This window comes from Cyclopterus lumpus, chromosome 11, assembly GCF_009769545.1.
Source record: "Cyclopterus lumpus isolate fCycLum1 chromosome 11, fCycLum1.pri, whole genome shotgun sequence".
NCBI lineage: Eukaryota > Metazoa > Chordata > Actinopteri > Perciformes > Cyclopteridae > Cyclopterus > Cyclopterus lumpus.
In genome coordinates this window covers 6,853,971-6,869,545 of record NC_046976.1, presented here as the reverse complement: position 1 = coordinate 6,869,545, position 15,575 = coordinate 6,853,971, and the positions used below count along the sequence as shown (strand labels likewise).

The following is a 15,575-nucleotide window of genomic DNA, read 5'->3' as shown; positions in this document are numbered from 1 at the left end:
ACGTGCTGCTGGCTGAGGAACTGCATTCCTCTGTAGGAATTCTGGGACTCCAAAACCATGAAATACAACACCAAAACATACTCAAAGTGTTACAGTATTCAAAAAGTGCATCCAAAAATGTCCCCTTAACATTTCTAATAAACCAAAAACACACAAAGTGTCTTGTGCACAGGGTTTCTGCAGTTCACTGGCCAAGTTTGAAAAGATTAGCTATTGATTATCAGAAATAAATCGAAATTATAATTTATAGAAATGTAAGAAGGTTTGAACAACGTCTGAGTGTTAATGAATGCTTGTTAGGGATTTTTTTATTTCAACAATATTTCTCAGGGACAGATGATTCAAGTTTTTTGTTAAGTTGTTCTTCTTAGATAAACTGGCATTATAGTAAGGTCTTAAAATGTAACAAATAGATTGTTCTGGTACCTGCAGATGCCCTGTTTGCAGCAACCTGCAGCACAACTCTGGTGGATGATTTGAATACTCTTACCTCCCTGAGAAACTACAGTGTGGTGAATGACATGGTTCTGAATACCATTAGAATAAATGTAAAATGAGCTCCAACTGTTTAAAAAAATGTGGAGGTCATAGTTATCCCCACCAGAATTCCTACTGTGCATGTTCTGAATTAATTTGCCTGAGATGACCAACTATTTCCTAAGAACGTGCATATACTCGCAGCAGTATGACTCACTATTTGAGTTGCATGGACACTAGTTGATTACCGAGACTCCCCCCAGGCATCAGTGTAAGCAGTGTGTATTGCAGACGCCATTCCACTTCCAAAGTCTCAAATGTATGTGTTTGATGTGTGTGATTTGGTTTAAAATGCTCTGTGCTTTCCCCCCCCCCCTTTCTCTCTTCTTTACCTCCAGGAAAACCTAAGAGTTCAATCAAGAAAACCACTTGGGATGTCCCAGCCTTTTTTGGTTGTTTGACCAACCGTATAGCACAGGAGCAACACTTCACAAAAAGCAGTATCACGTGTATGCGCTTTCAAAAACAACAAACGACAGCAGTAATATCCGCTACAAAAGACATCTACAGAATCCGCATCCGCAATATCAGAAGTGCTCCAGATTTACTATCATTCCACAGCTGGATTCATTTATATTATGTACATACTCTATTGTCAGCAACAAGATCTACATGTTAAGAAAAAGCATATCACTGATGTTATTCTTCTGAACAGGGTTCTACTGTATAGTGTGATTTGTGGTCTACGGCATTAACAGAAGGCCAGTCTACAGTCGGAGGCGAAAAGAAAATACTATTCTGTATTATTACCATTGGTAATATTGTTATGTAGAGTTAGTTTTATTATTTATACGTAAATTAAAAAAACATGGGGTAATTAAACTGGAAGAGATTTGAATTCCCTCTCACTGTACATACCTTTGTTTAAAAATGGAGTTTAAGGACTTCACGAGTTAAGATTCTCTGCTGCCACTACTTTTCAAAATAACAAAGCTGAAGGAATAGCAGGGAATTTTTCTATCTTGATTTTTTACGTTTAATTTATTTGGTAATCAATTTGATGAGGGTGGGGTGGGTTCGGGGGTATGTGACAATTTCTTTTTTAATTTAAGAAGAAGAAAAAAGAGGATTTCTGTGGTCTTCAAGACAATGAACACACTTATTATAGAGTTTTTAATTGCATAAATGTACCTATGGAAGTAAAAAAAAAACAACAACATAATGTTTCTTTATTTATTCTCTACAATCGCTGTTTTAAAACATATGTCTTTAAAAGAAAATAAAGTACAATTTAGAATTAAAATCGGTGTCTTCTTAACTGTTCAAATCATGTGATTTACCCAAAACAATACCACCTTTCCTCTGCATGATAAATCAGAAGATTACGGGATAGACTAAGTGTGGGTGTTATAGCTCATTTATGAGCTATCCAGGGGAGTTTGCTGCTCTCTATAGGCCTGAGGAAGAATTGAGCTGAGTGAAAAACATCTGGCCTCCTGTGATGGTTGCATGAGAAACTGAGGACCAACCTCTGACCCAGGACCAGGAAGAACATGAATTTAGATGTTTTTGGCAAGTGCAATATAAGTACAAGTCTGTACACAATGGCCATTATAATTGCACCCAAGTATGTTAAATCATTGATAACCCGACCTCAGACATTGAGTTATTTATGACACTGCAGGCATAAATATCCAGGTCAGGTATGGAGAAGGCTGAAGTGTGTGTGCCCACATTCTGGGCGTCAGCCACGGCTTTTTGGTTTGGGTCCAACGCGTCCGAACACGTCTCGGCCTCTGTGGCCTGCCTGATTGTATGAAGGGTGATTAATGCCATAAACGCATACCAGGACGAGCAAAGGTAATCTGTAATCTGATGAGAAAAACAGCTGCAAACGACTGTAGCTTAATGATCTAGTATTATAACGTGTGTTGGGACATATAAACCCGATACATGTGACAGGGTATGGTGGAGATACAACCAAACCCGCTGATGTGTGTGAAGTTGAAGGATCCTATTAATATCTATGGAGAGCAGAAGAGCCGGCCCCGCACTGCACAACGTACCACGTGACGATTGACTGACCATTTGTCTCATCTGGATTTGCATAGTGTTGACTTGAGCCCACTTTATACAAATACAGTATGTCCATCATAGACGGATCATACTGAAAAACTAGGCAGTGCCGTCCAGAAAAAAAAAATAAAAATACTCTGTTACTGCCTATCTCCTGTTTACCCGGCCGCCATGTGGAAAACAGTTGAGTCAAAACCAAGAATGGCCGAGCCTGGATGTAGTGGAGTAATGTCTACCTGAGCAGAGCATGAAGTCTCCCTCTCCCTCTGTGTTAGTTGTAATCCGAGCATCTCCATTCATTGTTTATATAGCCGAGTTGGCCACGCGTGCTTTTAGTGCATGTTAGTGCATGTGAGCGTGCCCCAAAGGTTACACAGTGGTTACAGCTGATAACGCCGTCCTGGCCGACTGAGTTGCCGCAGAAGCATTGCCGTTGTTTGCACTGTTAGCATTGTTAGCTGCGAGCCACTGGCTCAGCCGTCGCCATGTTGAGAGCCGTTGAGAGGCAATCGGTATGCCCCCGATCTTGTATACAGCTGCTGTAATGTGTAGGTTAGGTCAAATACTTAGAGACACTCAGTGTGGATACGACCATACGACAAAGTCCAGTAGAGCAAGAAGAAGACAGAAAGAACAGAGCATGCACACAATGGGAACAGCAGGAAATGCCACATGGTTAAGACACTTGTTTTATTGTTGTTATTTATCAAATTGTAAGTCGACCTTATACAATCACAATGATGCTGATGAAAACAAAAAGAAGAACAAGATGTAGAGGAGGCCTCAAACGTTTTTACATTAAATGTGATGGAACATAGCAGTTTATTAATTAATTAGGCCATCTAGGTAAGTTCATATGCATTTGGACTGGGCAGCTTTCCAAAAATATTGGATGATTATGTTTATTACATGAGCATGTCCTCTGTGCCATCAAGAGCCCTTCATCAGACCTGTTGCAACTTACATACATCCAATGTGTTATTTTCACATCATGCGCATAACATGCCCCAACCCTCAGTGGTTTATAATACATTGGACACACACTTCATTAAGTTTCATTAAATTACTAAATTACAGGTTACTTCACCGCTTCATCGTCGACAACACATTCTGCCTTCTATACCAGACCTGGCAAATAACATCTGCAACACAAATCTGCTACCACAAACAATTTTAAAAAGGAATAGCGCGCAATAAAATTACATAATTATTCTCACTTATTGTATTTCAACTAATTATATCAGCTCCTGTACTTGACTACAGTTTGGTTATTGCTGTAGTGACATTGAGGTAAATGATACGCACGTATGTTAATGATGAATACATCCAGTATACATTACACATTCCCAGTGATTCTTTTTTAAAATATTAACTGCACTCTTTCCACTGGAGGACATGTCTTTCCTCACCAGCCTCCCTCTTGTGGCACTAACCACCCGTCATACGGAGTAAAGGCTCACGTCACTTTAAACCCCCCCTCCGACCCCTCCCCTCCCCTCTGCCGGTCCTATCCTAACATACAACCCTGATAACCACTATATCCGACCAATTGAACCACCCGGCTGAACGGCAACAAGCCGAGGCCCACTAACGTTACTTTGGGAGGACGGAAAAGTGACAAGCTAAAACTCGTTTTTTGTCCTCGTTGGACAGTTTTCGGGAGGAAGTGCGACACGGTTTGATAGTTTCTTTGAGAATGTGGCAAACCTGAGTTTGTGGAGAAGAAGAATAAAGGAGGGTGGAGGGATTTGCAGCTGATTTAACGACCGAGAAGTTTCGGTGTTTTTTTTTTTTTTTTATGTCCAGAACTAACGCTACATGAAACCCCCAACGCGACAACAGGAACAGAGGACGAGCAGCAGCTGCGGACGAGAGGAAACATTTTAAGAGCGGCGACGTTACCTGCCCGGATACAGTGAGGTGAGGAGAGGTAAGCTGGCTGCACCGTTAGCTAGCGTTACACGGAGGACGTGTCAGTGAGGGTCGGTAACGCTCCGCCAGCGCAAGCTGCTGTAAAAGACTAACACCGTGGATGCGTATGCGGGGAGAGTCTCCCTCTCTGAAGGGTGTACGTGAAGTTTAACCAGAAGTGTAGCGTTACGCGTCAAGCTTCGCGGACATGCTCTTAACGTTAACCGTTGGATTCCGCCGTTGGGAGACGTCAAACGGGACGTGCTCGTTAAAGTTGAGCTAACAGGCCTCGTTTTGGTGTCGCGGGTGTTTGTTTAGCAACCCCGCGGTAACAGAAGGTCGTGAAAGCAGTCGAGCTCAACGGTCGACCCCCGAGGCAACACAGAAGTGGTTTAACGGACACACGGCCGTGTGTGTCGTTTGTGGTGCAACTTGTGAATGCGCTACAAAGTTTTTCACGTAAACTGCAGATGTCGCCAAGAAGAGTTACTCACTGCGTTATGTTATTACACGAAGAACAAGAAATAACGAGTGTCTGTGTGGGGAAACGAATACAACGTACAACGTACGTTAGCTGACGATGGTTTGGACAATGTTGGGGAAACTTTTTTAAAGCTCCATCTCACTGAGTCAGGCAGTCTGTTCCGCTATGTCCGGGAGACTCCCCGCTTGCGCCATTTATGCGCACTCTGCCACTCCCTGCAAGAGTTTACGCAAACAGCGTAGAGAGCTGTGTGGCTCACAATTTGCAAACTTTTAAGTGGGGGACAACCCTGGAGTTGAAATCATCAAACAAGAGCCTGCGGCCTCACTTCAGCCTGAAGGACGTTGTCTGTCTGACATTGTTTTAGATATTAGATGCGAGTCATTCTTTTGTGTCCTGCTGGAGTCAAGTCTGTCTTATCCTATTAACCTTCAAGGGGTTTTCACTCTGTACAAACAGGAGGTATAATCCGTCCTTCGAGGTTTTATTGAAGAAGGACAAAACAACCTCCATAAAGCACCATTCAGCTCATTTTTACTCATGAAATTCAGGAAAGCTCTCCGTCGTAGTACTCCTGTTATGTGTGTCTGTGCCTTGGGGGAGAACATACCAAACTCATCAAATTGCAGGCTTTAGCTATCTTGCCTGGGCTTGAGGCATTACAACTTTTAAAGGCGTGTCTTGTAATTTGGCAATTGTATTATTATTATTTTTTACCTGTGCAGTTTACATCTATGTATAATCCAAAATCATTTTTGCTTGTTCATTATTGCATAACCACACATTCTACTATTTAACAGGAAACTGGGGGTGGAGAAAAAAAGCGGAAATAAAGAGCTGCAGGGATGACATGTAGGCCAGCCACGGTAGTTGGCATTACACTAGTTCCCTTGACAAAGTAAATTGGATGTTGCCCTTGGAGTTTGAATTATTGCAGAAAATAAGCACAAGCAAACACAAGTTTATGATACTTGCATGTTTTCTTTAGCAAAAGTGAACATCACTTTTAGGATTTTTTAAAGTGGAAATTGGCCAAAGTAAAAAGCGCTGTATGACATTATGCTACAGACTAACTACATCACAGGTGCATGAGCACGATGGTCCACAACGAGGCCGCATGGGCGGGCTAGACAGCGTGCTGATGAGTTTTAGTCTCATTCAGACACTTGTTAGCAACTGCCTTTTTAAAGTTGCGTAACAACTTCAAAATGAATGGGAAAGATATTTACTGACACATTTTATGTCTGAGATAAAAATGGTTAAAATCTCTTAAGCTTGTATTAACCACATACCTTATTTCAGGCATATAATCAAAAAAACACTGACTGTGAGACGATAGAATGGAAGGTGCAAAATGCTAACTTATTTTTGAGTTTTAGGACTCATTCTTACAGGACTCTATTTATGAGGCAGGAGGGTCTAATAAAAGATTGAGTTGCAGTATGGGAAGTGTAGGATCTAATGTTTTTGGAGTCATACTAGGGACTAAAAGTCAGGATATCTCGGCCTCTGTGCACATAATCAATGTCTTGTTAGTCCTTCAACTAAATGGATTAAAAAATATATATATTTCAAAGCATACTATCAGTCCAAACATTGCTCAAGGATGGACTGTCAATGTGCAGCAGTTAGTATATTAACATGTACCTATAGTACAGTACATACTGTTGCTGAGATTTGAGAAAATAAATGTGACATTATAATTGAGTTGAGACAAAGTCACTCTTCTTGGCGCCTGTCTAAAATCAACATTTGGACATTAAACCATCGGTGCCAAAGTGGCACAGTGCACTTTGGCTCTCCAAACACATGGAAATGTGCATTCACTAGCTGAGTGGCGAGTTATGATACTGGATTAGCTGATAATGCCAGAAAACAGATGGAGGACAATCCAACAAGCCAATTATTACAGAGTGCAGTAATAAGTTCACTAATACAATTTGCAATAGCATAAATGTTCAGAAGTTTCTTTTTTCTTTTGATAAAATCTAAAAGAAATTCCTTACTAGACAGACTAATCGGTTAGTTGATGGAATCAACAGATCTGTAAAACTGAGTTTCTCAACAAAGGATCACACAAAAGTACCAATTGTAAATCTTGTGTTTACCTGAGATTTTCTCAAAGGTTTGTTTATACATTCAGCATGAAAAAAGCATAAAAAAGAAATCTTAGTCTATTTAGACCAAAGCGGTCCACTATGAGGGAGGCAGCCCTACTCATTTGTTACACGTCACACTGGATGACACGTAAACATAGCTTTAGTTAACTAAATGAAATGGAAGTTTACTTTAGCGTGCAGCCGTTGCACCTGCCAAACCGCTGCGCGGGTGCCTGACCTGTTCTTCTGTAAACTCTTGAGGAAATCACACACCAGCAGGAGCAACTGTAAAACCCTTTTACATATTGTACATTTCTGGCTGGTGCTGCAGAAATGTCTAGTAACACAGGGATATTTACTGCGTACAACCTGTGCACACTTTACATCTGGTTGCTTGTAACATTGCCAGTTTGTGAATCTCCATCTGCTGTCACATGCAATGATAGTGAGCTTCTTAGCTTGGATCAGCTCAGACAAATGAGTACTTTGCGTGTGAGAAGTAGGATGTACACATGACAGCTTTTGCAGCCCCACGGTTGGTTCCAGTTTCCCCTGGTGGACAGAAAATAATGTCTATTTGTTTACCCAAATCCCATAATACACTTCAGGACTAAATACAAAACTTGCACTCATTAACATATTTTAACACAATTCACAGAGAGCCCATTCTCTTTGAAGCATTCACAAGAGTTAACAGTGAAGCTAAAGTAAAGTTAGACATGTTCACTTTTATGACCGTTCTTTATGGAATAGAAGTGAGAGGTGACACACGGGAGGCAGCATGTTAACCAACATCCCCACACTAATTAACCTTAAACGATAGGATGAGTTGGCATGTCTCCGCGATTGATCCTTTACGAAGAGAAACTCCTCTGCTGACAAAGACAGCCTGCATGAGTTACTGTGCATTTTCGGTTGGCTTATAACGGCTTAAAGTCCACACGCACACACACACACACAGTCATTACGAAGAGATCTTTCAGGAAATGTGTCAACTGGTATTTCCCCCTTAAATGATTTGCTCACATTAAAGACACAAAACTTTTACTGGAAAAAACAAAGGTGAAGCGGTAATCCGATGAGCCAACTCAAAATCAGCTGATCCGACATGTGACTTAATGTTCAATTGGGGAGTTGCCAGTGATTATTTCATCCCTATTGGCAGTAAAAAAAAGTCCATGAAGCTGTACTTAGGCACTGTGAGGCCTTAAATTGCCCTAAAAGATAACGTTAGCTAATTAGCAGTAAACCCAAAGTACAGCTGATAGGTATTTTGTCATAAATTAAAGTGTTGGGCAAACTTGAGTTTGGACCCGATGATATAACGTGTCGTATAAAGAAATGAGAAATAATTAAATCAGGAAAAAATACACCATTACAACTCTGAGATGTTATTGGGTGTTTAAAAAAAGTTCTACGGTCCTTCTGGCAGCTGTTTACGGCTCACTATTATGGTCCCTATTAAGCGTTCATTACAGAGGACGTGATTTCAGACACTTGAGTTAAGCTGCAGCTGCAGAAATAGTTTTTCAAGGAATGGGAATTGGTGCCAAACTGCATTCTGGGTTAAGGAGCTTAATAAAATGCTCATGGGTTATCTGATTACATTGAGTGGAGCAGAGCCACAAAATAAATGTCATCATTCCTCTTCATCTGGAACAGGAAGTGCCCAGATACGGCGCCTGTTGCAAATGCCTAGTGAGATTCATCACCTCCAATCAATACTCATTCCTCTCTGTTTCCTTTCCTTTCTCTCAGGATATTGTCACAGCTGAGAGAGTTGCTATATTTATCAAATGGAAAATCTGAATGGAGATCACCAAGCAAACAAAACGTTTTTATTACTGTTCTTAATTTCCTTCCACATGATACCAAAAAAACCCACAAATCCTTTTCTTCCTTTGTTTCATCTTTTAGGATGTTGTCTCGGCTCGGTGAGCAGATATGGGCGGACTGGATTTGGTTTCCTGAAGGCCACGGCTGGGCTGACCTGACGGACCATGATGGCCAAGTGTTCCCTAAAACACAGGACCTGTGGGTTACTATACCCATCGCGCTGTGCTTCCTGGTATGCAGACAGATATTTGAGAGGTGAGTCATCTCCAGCGGTGACTGTTTAGGGTTTTGTCACAGTGTCATTTGCCTGTTCATCTGCCTGTACCTTTTCTGATTTGCATGTTTTTTTCCTGACAAATGTGAGATGATGTTTAAACAGAGTCTTTCTCTTTCCAGGACTGTGGCGACTCCTCTCGCTTCCCTGTTGGGAGTGAGTGACAAGCAGCGTGTCCGTGCTCCTCCAAATCCTGTTCTGGAGTCCTTTTTCTGCAGCACATCAAAGAATCCCACACAGGTAATGATCCTGCATACTTTAGGAAACTAGCAGTGCTTAATTCTTCTCTGGTAATAGCACAGCTTGAGCCTAATCATAGGATGTTTGAGGATGAATGAGAGAGACAACATGATGGAAATAACCATAAATCTTCAGTATAGTTTTCTAACTCCAGACATTGAAGATAGTACTGACTTTTTTTCTCCTTCTCATCCTGCTTTTGTTGTCAGAGCTCCATAGAGAGTTTAAGTAAACAGGCGGGCTGTTCAGTGCGACAGGTCCAGAGGTGGTTCAGGCGGCGGAGAAACCAGGACAGACCCAGCAAGCTCAAAAAGTTTCGGGAAGCATGGTAGCTAAACCTCCTCTCATCAAATACACCTCCAACCCATTGTCTGTCTTTCATTCCAATCTGTGAGCCTGATTCAAATCCTAAAGGAGATTTTCTTCTCTGATTTTATTTCATGATTAGTTTGGATTGAAAACGCATGAGACGACGAACAGTGAAGTCACAATGAAGAAGGGTTCACCTCTGTCATTTAGTGTGTTCTAGGTTCAGACAAGATTTGGCAGAGGTCATGGCTATGGATGCTAATTTAGATTATTTTGTCCGACCCAATACCCAACCCTCGTTGACTGATCATTAACCACTAATGGACGAGATCAGTGCCTAGCATTTAGGGGCGCTGTGGTCAATGTGCCTAACAAGGCAGTCCCCAGTCTACCCATCCGGTAGAATAAGCAGCTTTGTCTTTCATGCATCAATTAGTTTAGCTGGAAGGTTGCCTGGCAGACTCTTCTCAGGGTTTCCACAAGCACATTGTGAGCCCGGCGTAATATACATATTTTTTAACGGATAGCATTAATGGGTCAGAATAACTTTTTGGGCGGTGAATGATTAAACAGTTAATTATTAACAACCATTGTCATGACCTGCTATCACAAATACCAGATTCTTTCAAGCAGCGTTTCGCAAGCGAGCGGTCAGGACACCGTCGAGGCTCGCCAGTTAGATGTCAGGGGTCATTTCTTTTAGCATTTTGCACTTCTGGCATCACCTCAATTGCACAAAGCACCTTCTTTTTCAGTTTTGAGTTTGAGGTTCAAACTCCAGTGACACATGTGCTAAAAGATTACGTTTTTCATTTTGTCTGCGACATGTGGTTTTAAAATATTGGTGAAAAGTCAAGTTTAAACGTTTAATTTTCCACATCTGTTTCCTATAACCCCAAATTTGATTTCTGAGACCGCTGTGTATTCTCTTACAGTTGGAGATTTACGTTTTACCTTCTTGCTTTCTTTGCTGGCCTGGCAGTCCTTGTTGACGTGAGTACTGTCAGAATCTGGCCATGTATTCGTCATACTCTAGTCATAACTTGAAACGTGTCGTTTATTGTTCTACTGGCAACTTTTGTCTCCCTGACTTGTTGCTTCTTCACAAACAGTAGGACTTGTTTGCTACATGCAAACAAAAGTTCAGAAATGTAGGAGGTTTTCCACTTTGTTTTTTAGTGTTTGTGCTCGTGGTGTTTTGTGGGACGCTTAAACCCTCATTAATATTAAGTATCCATTTCTCCTCAGAAACCATGGTTGTATGATATGAAGCAGATGTGGGATGGCTTCCCAAAAATGGTATGTCAGTACAATAATCTGGAACCACTCTCATTGCATTAAGTTTAAATTTTGATATTGTCACATTTATAAGCTGAGAGAGCACTTGACTTGTAGAAACGTACTCTTGTTTACCAAATTACTTAACTAACAGATACAATTATTGGTTGCATTAGCTAACAGCTTTTCTTTCCTATTTTCTTCCAGCCACTGTTGCCTTCACAGTACTGGTACTACATGATCGAACTAGGCTTCTATGTCTCGCTGCTTTTTAGCGTAGCATCGGATGTTAAACGTAAGGTAAGTGAGCTGCCTACTAAGCTTTGTTGTCCTGTGTTCGCATCCATAAAGCCCCTCAGAAACCTTCCATCAGGAAAGATTGTTCTGAGTGCATGACATGATGAGAATGATCTGTTGTGTAGTTTGAGATTTGGATATTGATTTCTCCATTAAGATGTCCTGACTTTATGTATTTTATTGAGTGGAGCTGTCGGCATTCACAACATTATAGATGATGTTCAACGCCACTCATCTGCTCCACTGTGTCAGTTTGGTAAAGTCGGAGTGTGGCAGCAACAAAACTCAACTGTCTCCAGTCTGGGATGTTGCATCAGGAGGTGCGCTGTGAGTTAATGTGTGACCGGAGCTTGTGGTGAAATCACACTGTGGAGACACAAAGGGATCGTTTTGTCCACAGGTCTAAACACTGCTGTGACAGACCTTCGAACCCGCCACCTCTGTGCCAGCTCTTGTTTTGTAACTCCAGCTCACAAATGCTGGCACAAAATGGAACTAATCTATTAAACCAAAACGGTAACATAACATTTTTCTGGACTTATCCAGTGTTGACATCAATCTCTAATGTGAGGAGTTGCTTCTGCGTGTGGATTTAGCCCTATAATAATCTGCTATGTGCAGAGAGTTAATCATTTGTAAGTCCAGGATCAATCAATCGGAACGCGCACTGTCGATCGGTGAACAATCTTTACAGCTCAATTAATAAGTGACCAAACGTTTTTTCATGTCGTCTTTAAACCATCTCTTTCTGTCCCGTTTTTTTCCCCCAGGATTTCAAAGAGCAGATAATTCACCATGTGGCCACCATTTCCCTTATTAGTTTCTCCTGGCTGGTCAACTACATCCGGGCAGGGACTTTGATCATGTTGGTGCATGATTCCTCCGACTATTTAATGGAGGTATGACAACATGATAATAAGTCAGAAAAAAGCTCTGTTTCACTGATAAAAGTTGACCTGAATTATTATTATTTTGTCATAAAAATAATTAAATAAATTGTTAGTGTTTTTCCTCATTCCAATTACAGGGAAAGTGTCTTTTAAATTTTTTATTTAATTCCAATCACACAGCAGTAAACATCATAAAAGCAACAGAGGTGCTGCCCTCGCTGCAGTGCCCTCTAGAGGCGAATGTAGGAAACGGTGGAACTGATCTCTGCCTTTCTTTGCAGTCAGCCAAAATGTTTAACTACGCAGGTTGGAGGAAAACCTGCAACCTCAGCTTCACCATGTTTGCTGCAGTTTTCATTGTGACCCGCCTCATAATCCTCCCCTTCTGGTAAGACCAATGTTACAAGATTCATTAGTCACTGAGTTTACTGGATGATCGGAACATTTGAGACATTTGTGCAACATTGACACACATTATTTTCAAATTTGTATTTAAGGGCATTTTGCAATTGGTGAAAAAAAGGTATTTATTCTCAGGTGGAAAGGCTGGCATATAGAAAGAGAAGATGTGATAAAGACTGATTGTGAATAAATCTCACAAACAGGCCAACGCAAACTATGAATTTATCCCAGCATAAGTGTTGTCCGTGTAAGTCAGATATATAACTATTTCCTCTGCTATCGAGCTAACATGTTGTCCAAAAACTACACATTCTGATAAACAGACACAGTAGTTTATTTAGAGACTATCATACTTCCACTGAATCAATTGGGTATTACTGCGGCCTGAAAATAGTCTCAAATAGTAATAATACCAGCATCATCCTATAATTTTTAAGATGAACTCTATCACAATAGCAGCTCCAAGGAGACATCATCTGCGATGCAATGCTAATATGATTTACTTGCATTCTATTTTAATTATGCAATTTGATCGTGGCCTTTTTGAATATGTTTGCATACAGGTAGCTGATGGAAACTCGCACTGATTCTTTTTGCAGAAATGTTAAAGCCTGAGCAACAATTTTATGGAAATGTAACAACAGCCACATTGTGTACAGTTCTGGCTCCTCTCAATGGGCTTTTGATGGTGACTGTAGGTGGCTCTGACTGGACTCTCTGTCCTGCCTTTGTCCTCTCGTCCAGGATCATATATACGACGTGGGTGTACCCCCTGACCCTGTATCCCCCCTTCCTCGGCTTCTACTTCTTCAACGGGCTAATGCTCGTGCTGCAGGCTCTGCACATCTTCTGGGCAGTGCTCATCGTGCGCATGGTCATCAAGTTCCTGCCAGGCAACGTACGAACTGCTACTTTCAACTTTCCCACCACACAGCACAGTCACCTCAAAGCAGCAACGGTACAGATGTCATGTCTCCTTTTACCCCGCAGGACATCGTCGAGGACGAGCGGAGCGATAAAGAGGAGACCGAGTCGGAAGATGAAGACGTTGGTCGCGAGCAGATTGAAAAGTTTAAGAACGGCCACGTGCAGAACGGACACACTCTCCTGAACAACAACCACAGTAAGACGGACTGATTGGACTGTGAGAGCTGGAGATGAGGCTGTGTGAGGCGTGACGATGGGCCCTCACACATGGCCCTCACCTGAAAGCCAAAGAATGGGAGCGTGGCATGTTGAAAGGGGCAACAGGCGGCAACACACACACACACACACACACACACACACCTTTACCCTCCTTTCTGAAACTCCAGTAGTCCAAAGGGGATAATTTCCCTTCTCTGTGGGTTACATTAACTTAACTGGAGGAGGACGACTGTGGTGGAGAACCACAATGATCTGCTTAGCACCTAAGCAGCAGAGTGGTTATTTCATTACACACACCTTCTCCTCTTTTCTCACCTCTCGTCTCCTTTGCTTCATGCTAAGATTTTGTGCTGTTGACCAAGTTGCCACATGCCAAATCAAGCTTTGTTTTGTCCATGGGGGTGTTTTAAAGAGACGCTGTGGTTAGGACGGGCACTCCCTTCCTGCACAGTCAGTTAAAACTCTCCCGAGTATTACTGCCCTTAAACCTGACTGACTGTTGGTCTAAATAACCACACTGAAGTCAGTGACATGGTGAGGAGATCCAAGGGGATGTCTTTTCATGGACCATAAGCTGATTTAAAGTCTATTTCTTGAAGTATCGGTTGATAACACATTTGTGCGATTCAGTTATTGCAGCTGCCAGTCTGTCACTTTGTTTTGTCTAAATTTGATTTTGTTTCAATGTTTAAAACAAATAATCAGGAGGTAAATAATGTTTTTAACAGTCTGAAAAAGATGAGGTGCTACATTTGCATCGCTTGTTGAAATGTGCCTTGAGTGGAAGTTTGTCCTGAATGCTTCTGCATTTCTTTTTTTTTGGGAAGCAAAATGCGCAGAGATCATTTTAAATGTTTTGTTTGTGTTTAATATTGTTTTAGTTGTATGATTTTCTTTAGTTTAGTTTTATTTGTTTTCAGTCCAGTCGTTGGTTTAAATTTGGGAGCAATTTGGTTGAGTGTGTCCCAAACAAATCAGTAACTGTTAATGAATTCTTTGTGCTGAAAGAGTCAATAGCATTTCCATTCAGTGTTGTTTTTCCCATCCATCCAAAGATGCACTTTATGGTTCCCTCTATAGACCAGCGTGGTTAAATATCTTGTAAACAAGCTTAGTAATGGTTTTTGATGACAATTCAAACCAGATTGCCTTTTTAGTTTTAGAGGGTATGATTTAAATTTTTCATATTTATTCTTGTCATTATCTACCCAAGATCTTCCTCGTTGCCAGTGTTTTGGTACATTTTGTAAAGGAAAAAAAAAAAGATGTTTAATTAAATCTTAAGTAAAGAGGTAAAAATGAAACACCAAAGTATGGTTTACATTTTGTACTACCGTGTCATTTGCAAGTGCCTTCATCATTTCAAGTGTTGATTGTAAGAAGAAATGTTATTTCTGTCCCATTTGTCTTTATTTCTGCTGTCTTTGTGCCCCATCACCACCAACACTCCAGCACCGTAACGCTCTGGGCCTCTAACGTTCCTGCCTCGCAGCTCCCTCTGAAGAGCTTTGCTTCTGCAGTAATGGTTTTTAATTTGCATTATGTGTTGCTGAGATGTAAAATCATAATGACAATGATGATAAAGATAATTGTGGATAACATCCTGTCCTTTTACATTCATTTTTTAATTTATTTTCTCCATCAAAATCTGAAATTACAATTCAACGTTCCAACTCAACGTTAGGTTTTCAGGAACTAATAAAATAATGAAAAAAGTTATAATTCCCCTTTAATAATGAAAGGGATGCAATCGTAGTCAAGAACTACTGGTATCTCATTATCAATTAATATTTATTTGTTTAGTCTTTCTGTGCTTCTTAAATTAATTGTTTTGCCCAAAATCCAAAGATACAAAT

At 40.9% G+C, this 15,575-nt stretch overlaps 1 protein-coding gene across 2 annotated transcripts; it reads left to right on the top strand.

The window, feature by feature from the left end:
- The first annotated feature begins 4,046 nt into the window (after positions 1–4,046).
- cers2a (ceramide synthase 2a) lies at positions 4,047–15,320 on the top strand. 2 transcript variants are annotated; one of them, XM_034544452.1, is made up of 11 exons: positions 4,047–4,483; positions 8,965–9,138; positions 9,280–9,397; positions 9,607–9,725; positions 10,642–10,699; positions 10,955–11,005; positions 11,192–11,284; positions 12,052–12,180; positions 12,453–12,559; positions 13,318–13,471; positions 13,564–15,320. In XM_034544452.1, exons 2-11 carry the CDS (start codon positions 8,966–8,968, stop codon positions 13,708–13,710), a joined length of 1,149 nt encoding a protein of 382 aa, XP_034400343.1. In that variant the 5' UTR covers positions 4,047–4,483; position 8,965; the 3' UTR covers positions 13,711–15,320. The 2 variants fall into 2 exon arrangements, with proteins under 2 accessions (XP_034400343.1, XP_034400344.1); XM_034544453.1 differs by having other exon boundaries at positions 4,078–4,473.
- Positions 15,321–15,575: the final 255 nt, after the last annotated feature.

Coding starts and splice junctions, on each gene's coding strand:
- cers2a (XM_034544452.1), top strand. CDS start 8,966: ATGTTGTCTCGGCTCGGTGAGCAGATATGGGCGGACTGGATTTGGTTT. Junction 9,726..10,641: donor AAAAAGTTTCGGGAAGCATG/GTAGCTAAACCT, acceptor ATTCTCTTACAG/TTGGAGATTTACGTTTTACC. Junction 13,472..13,563: donor TCAAGTTCCTGCCAGGCAAC/GTACGAACTGCT, acceptor TTTACCCCGCAG/GACATCGTCGAGGACGAGCG.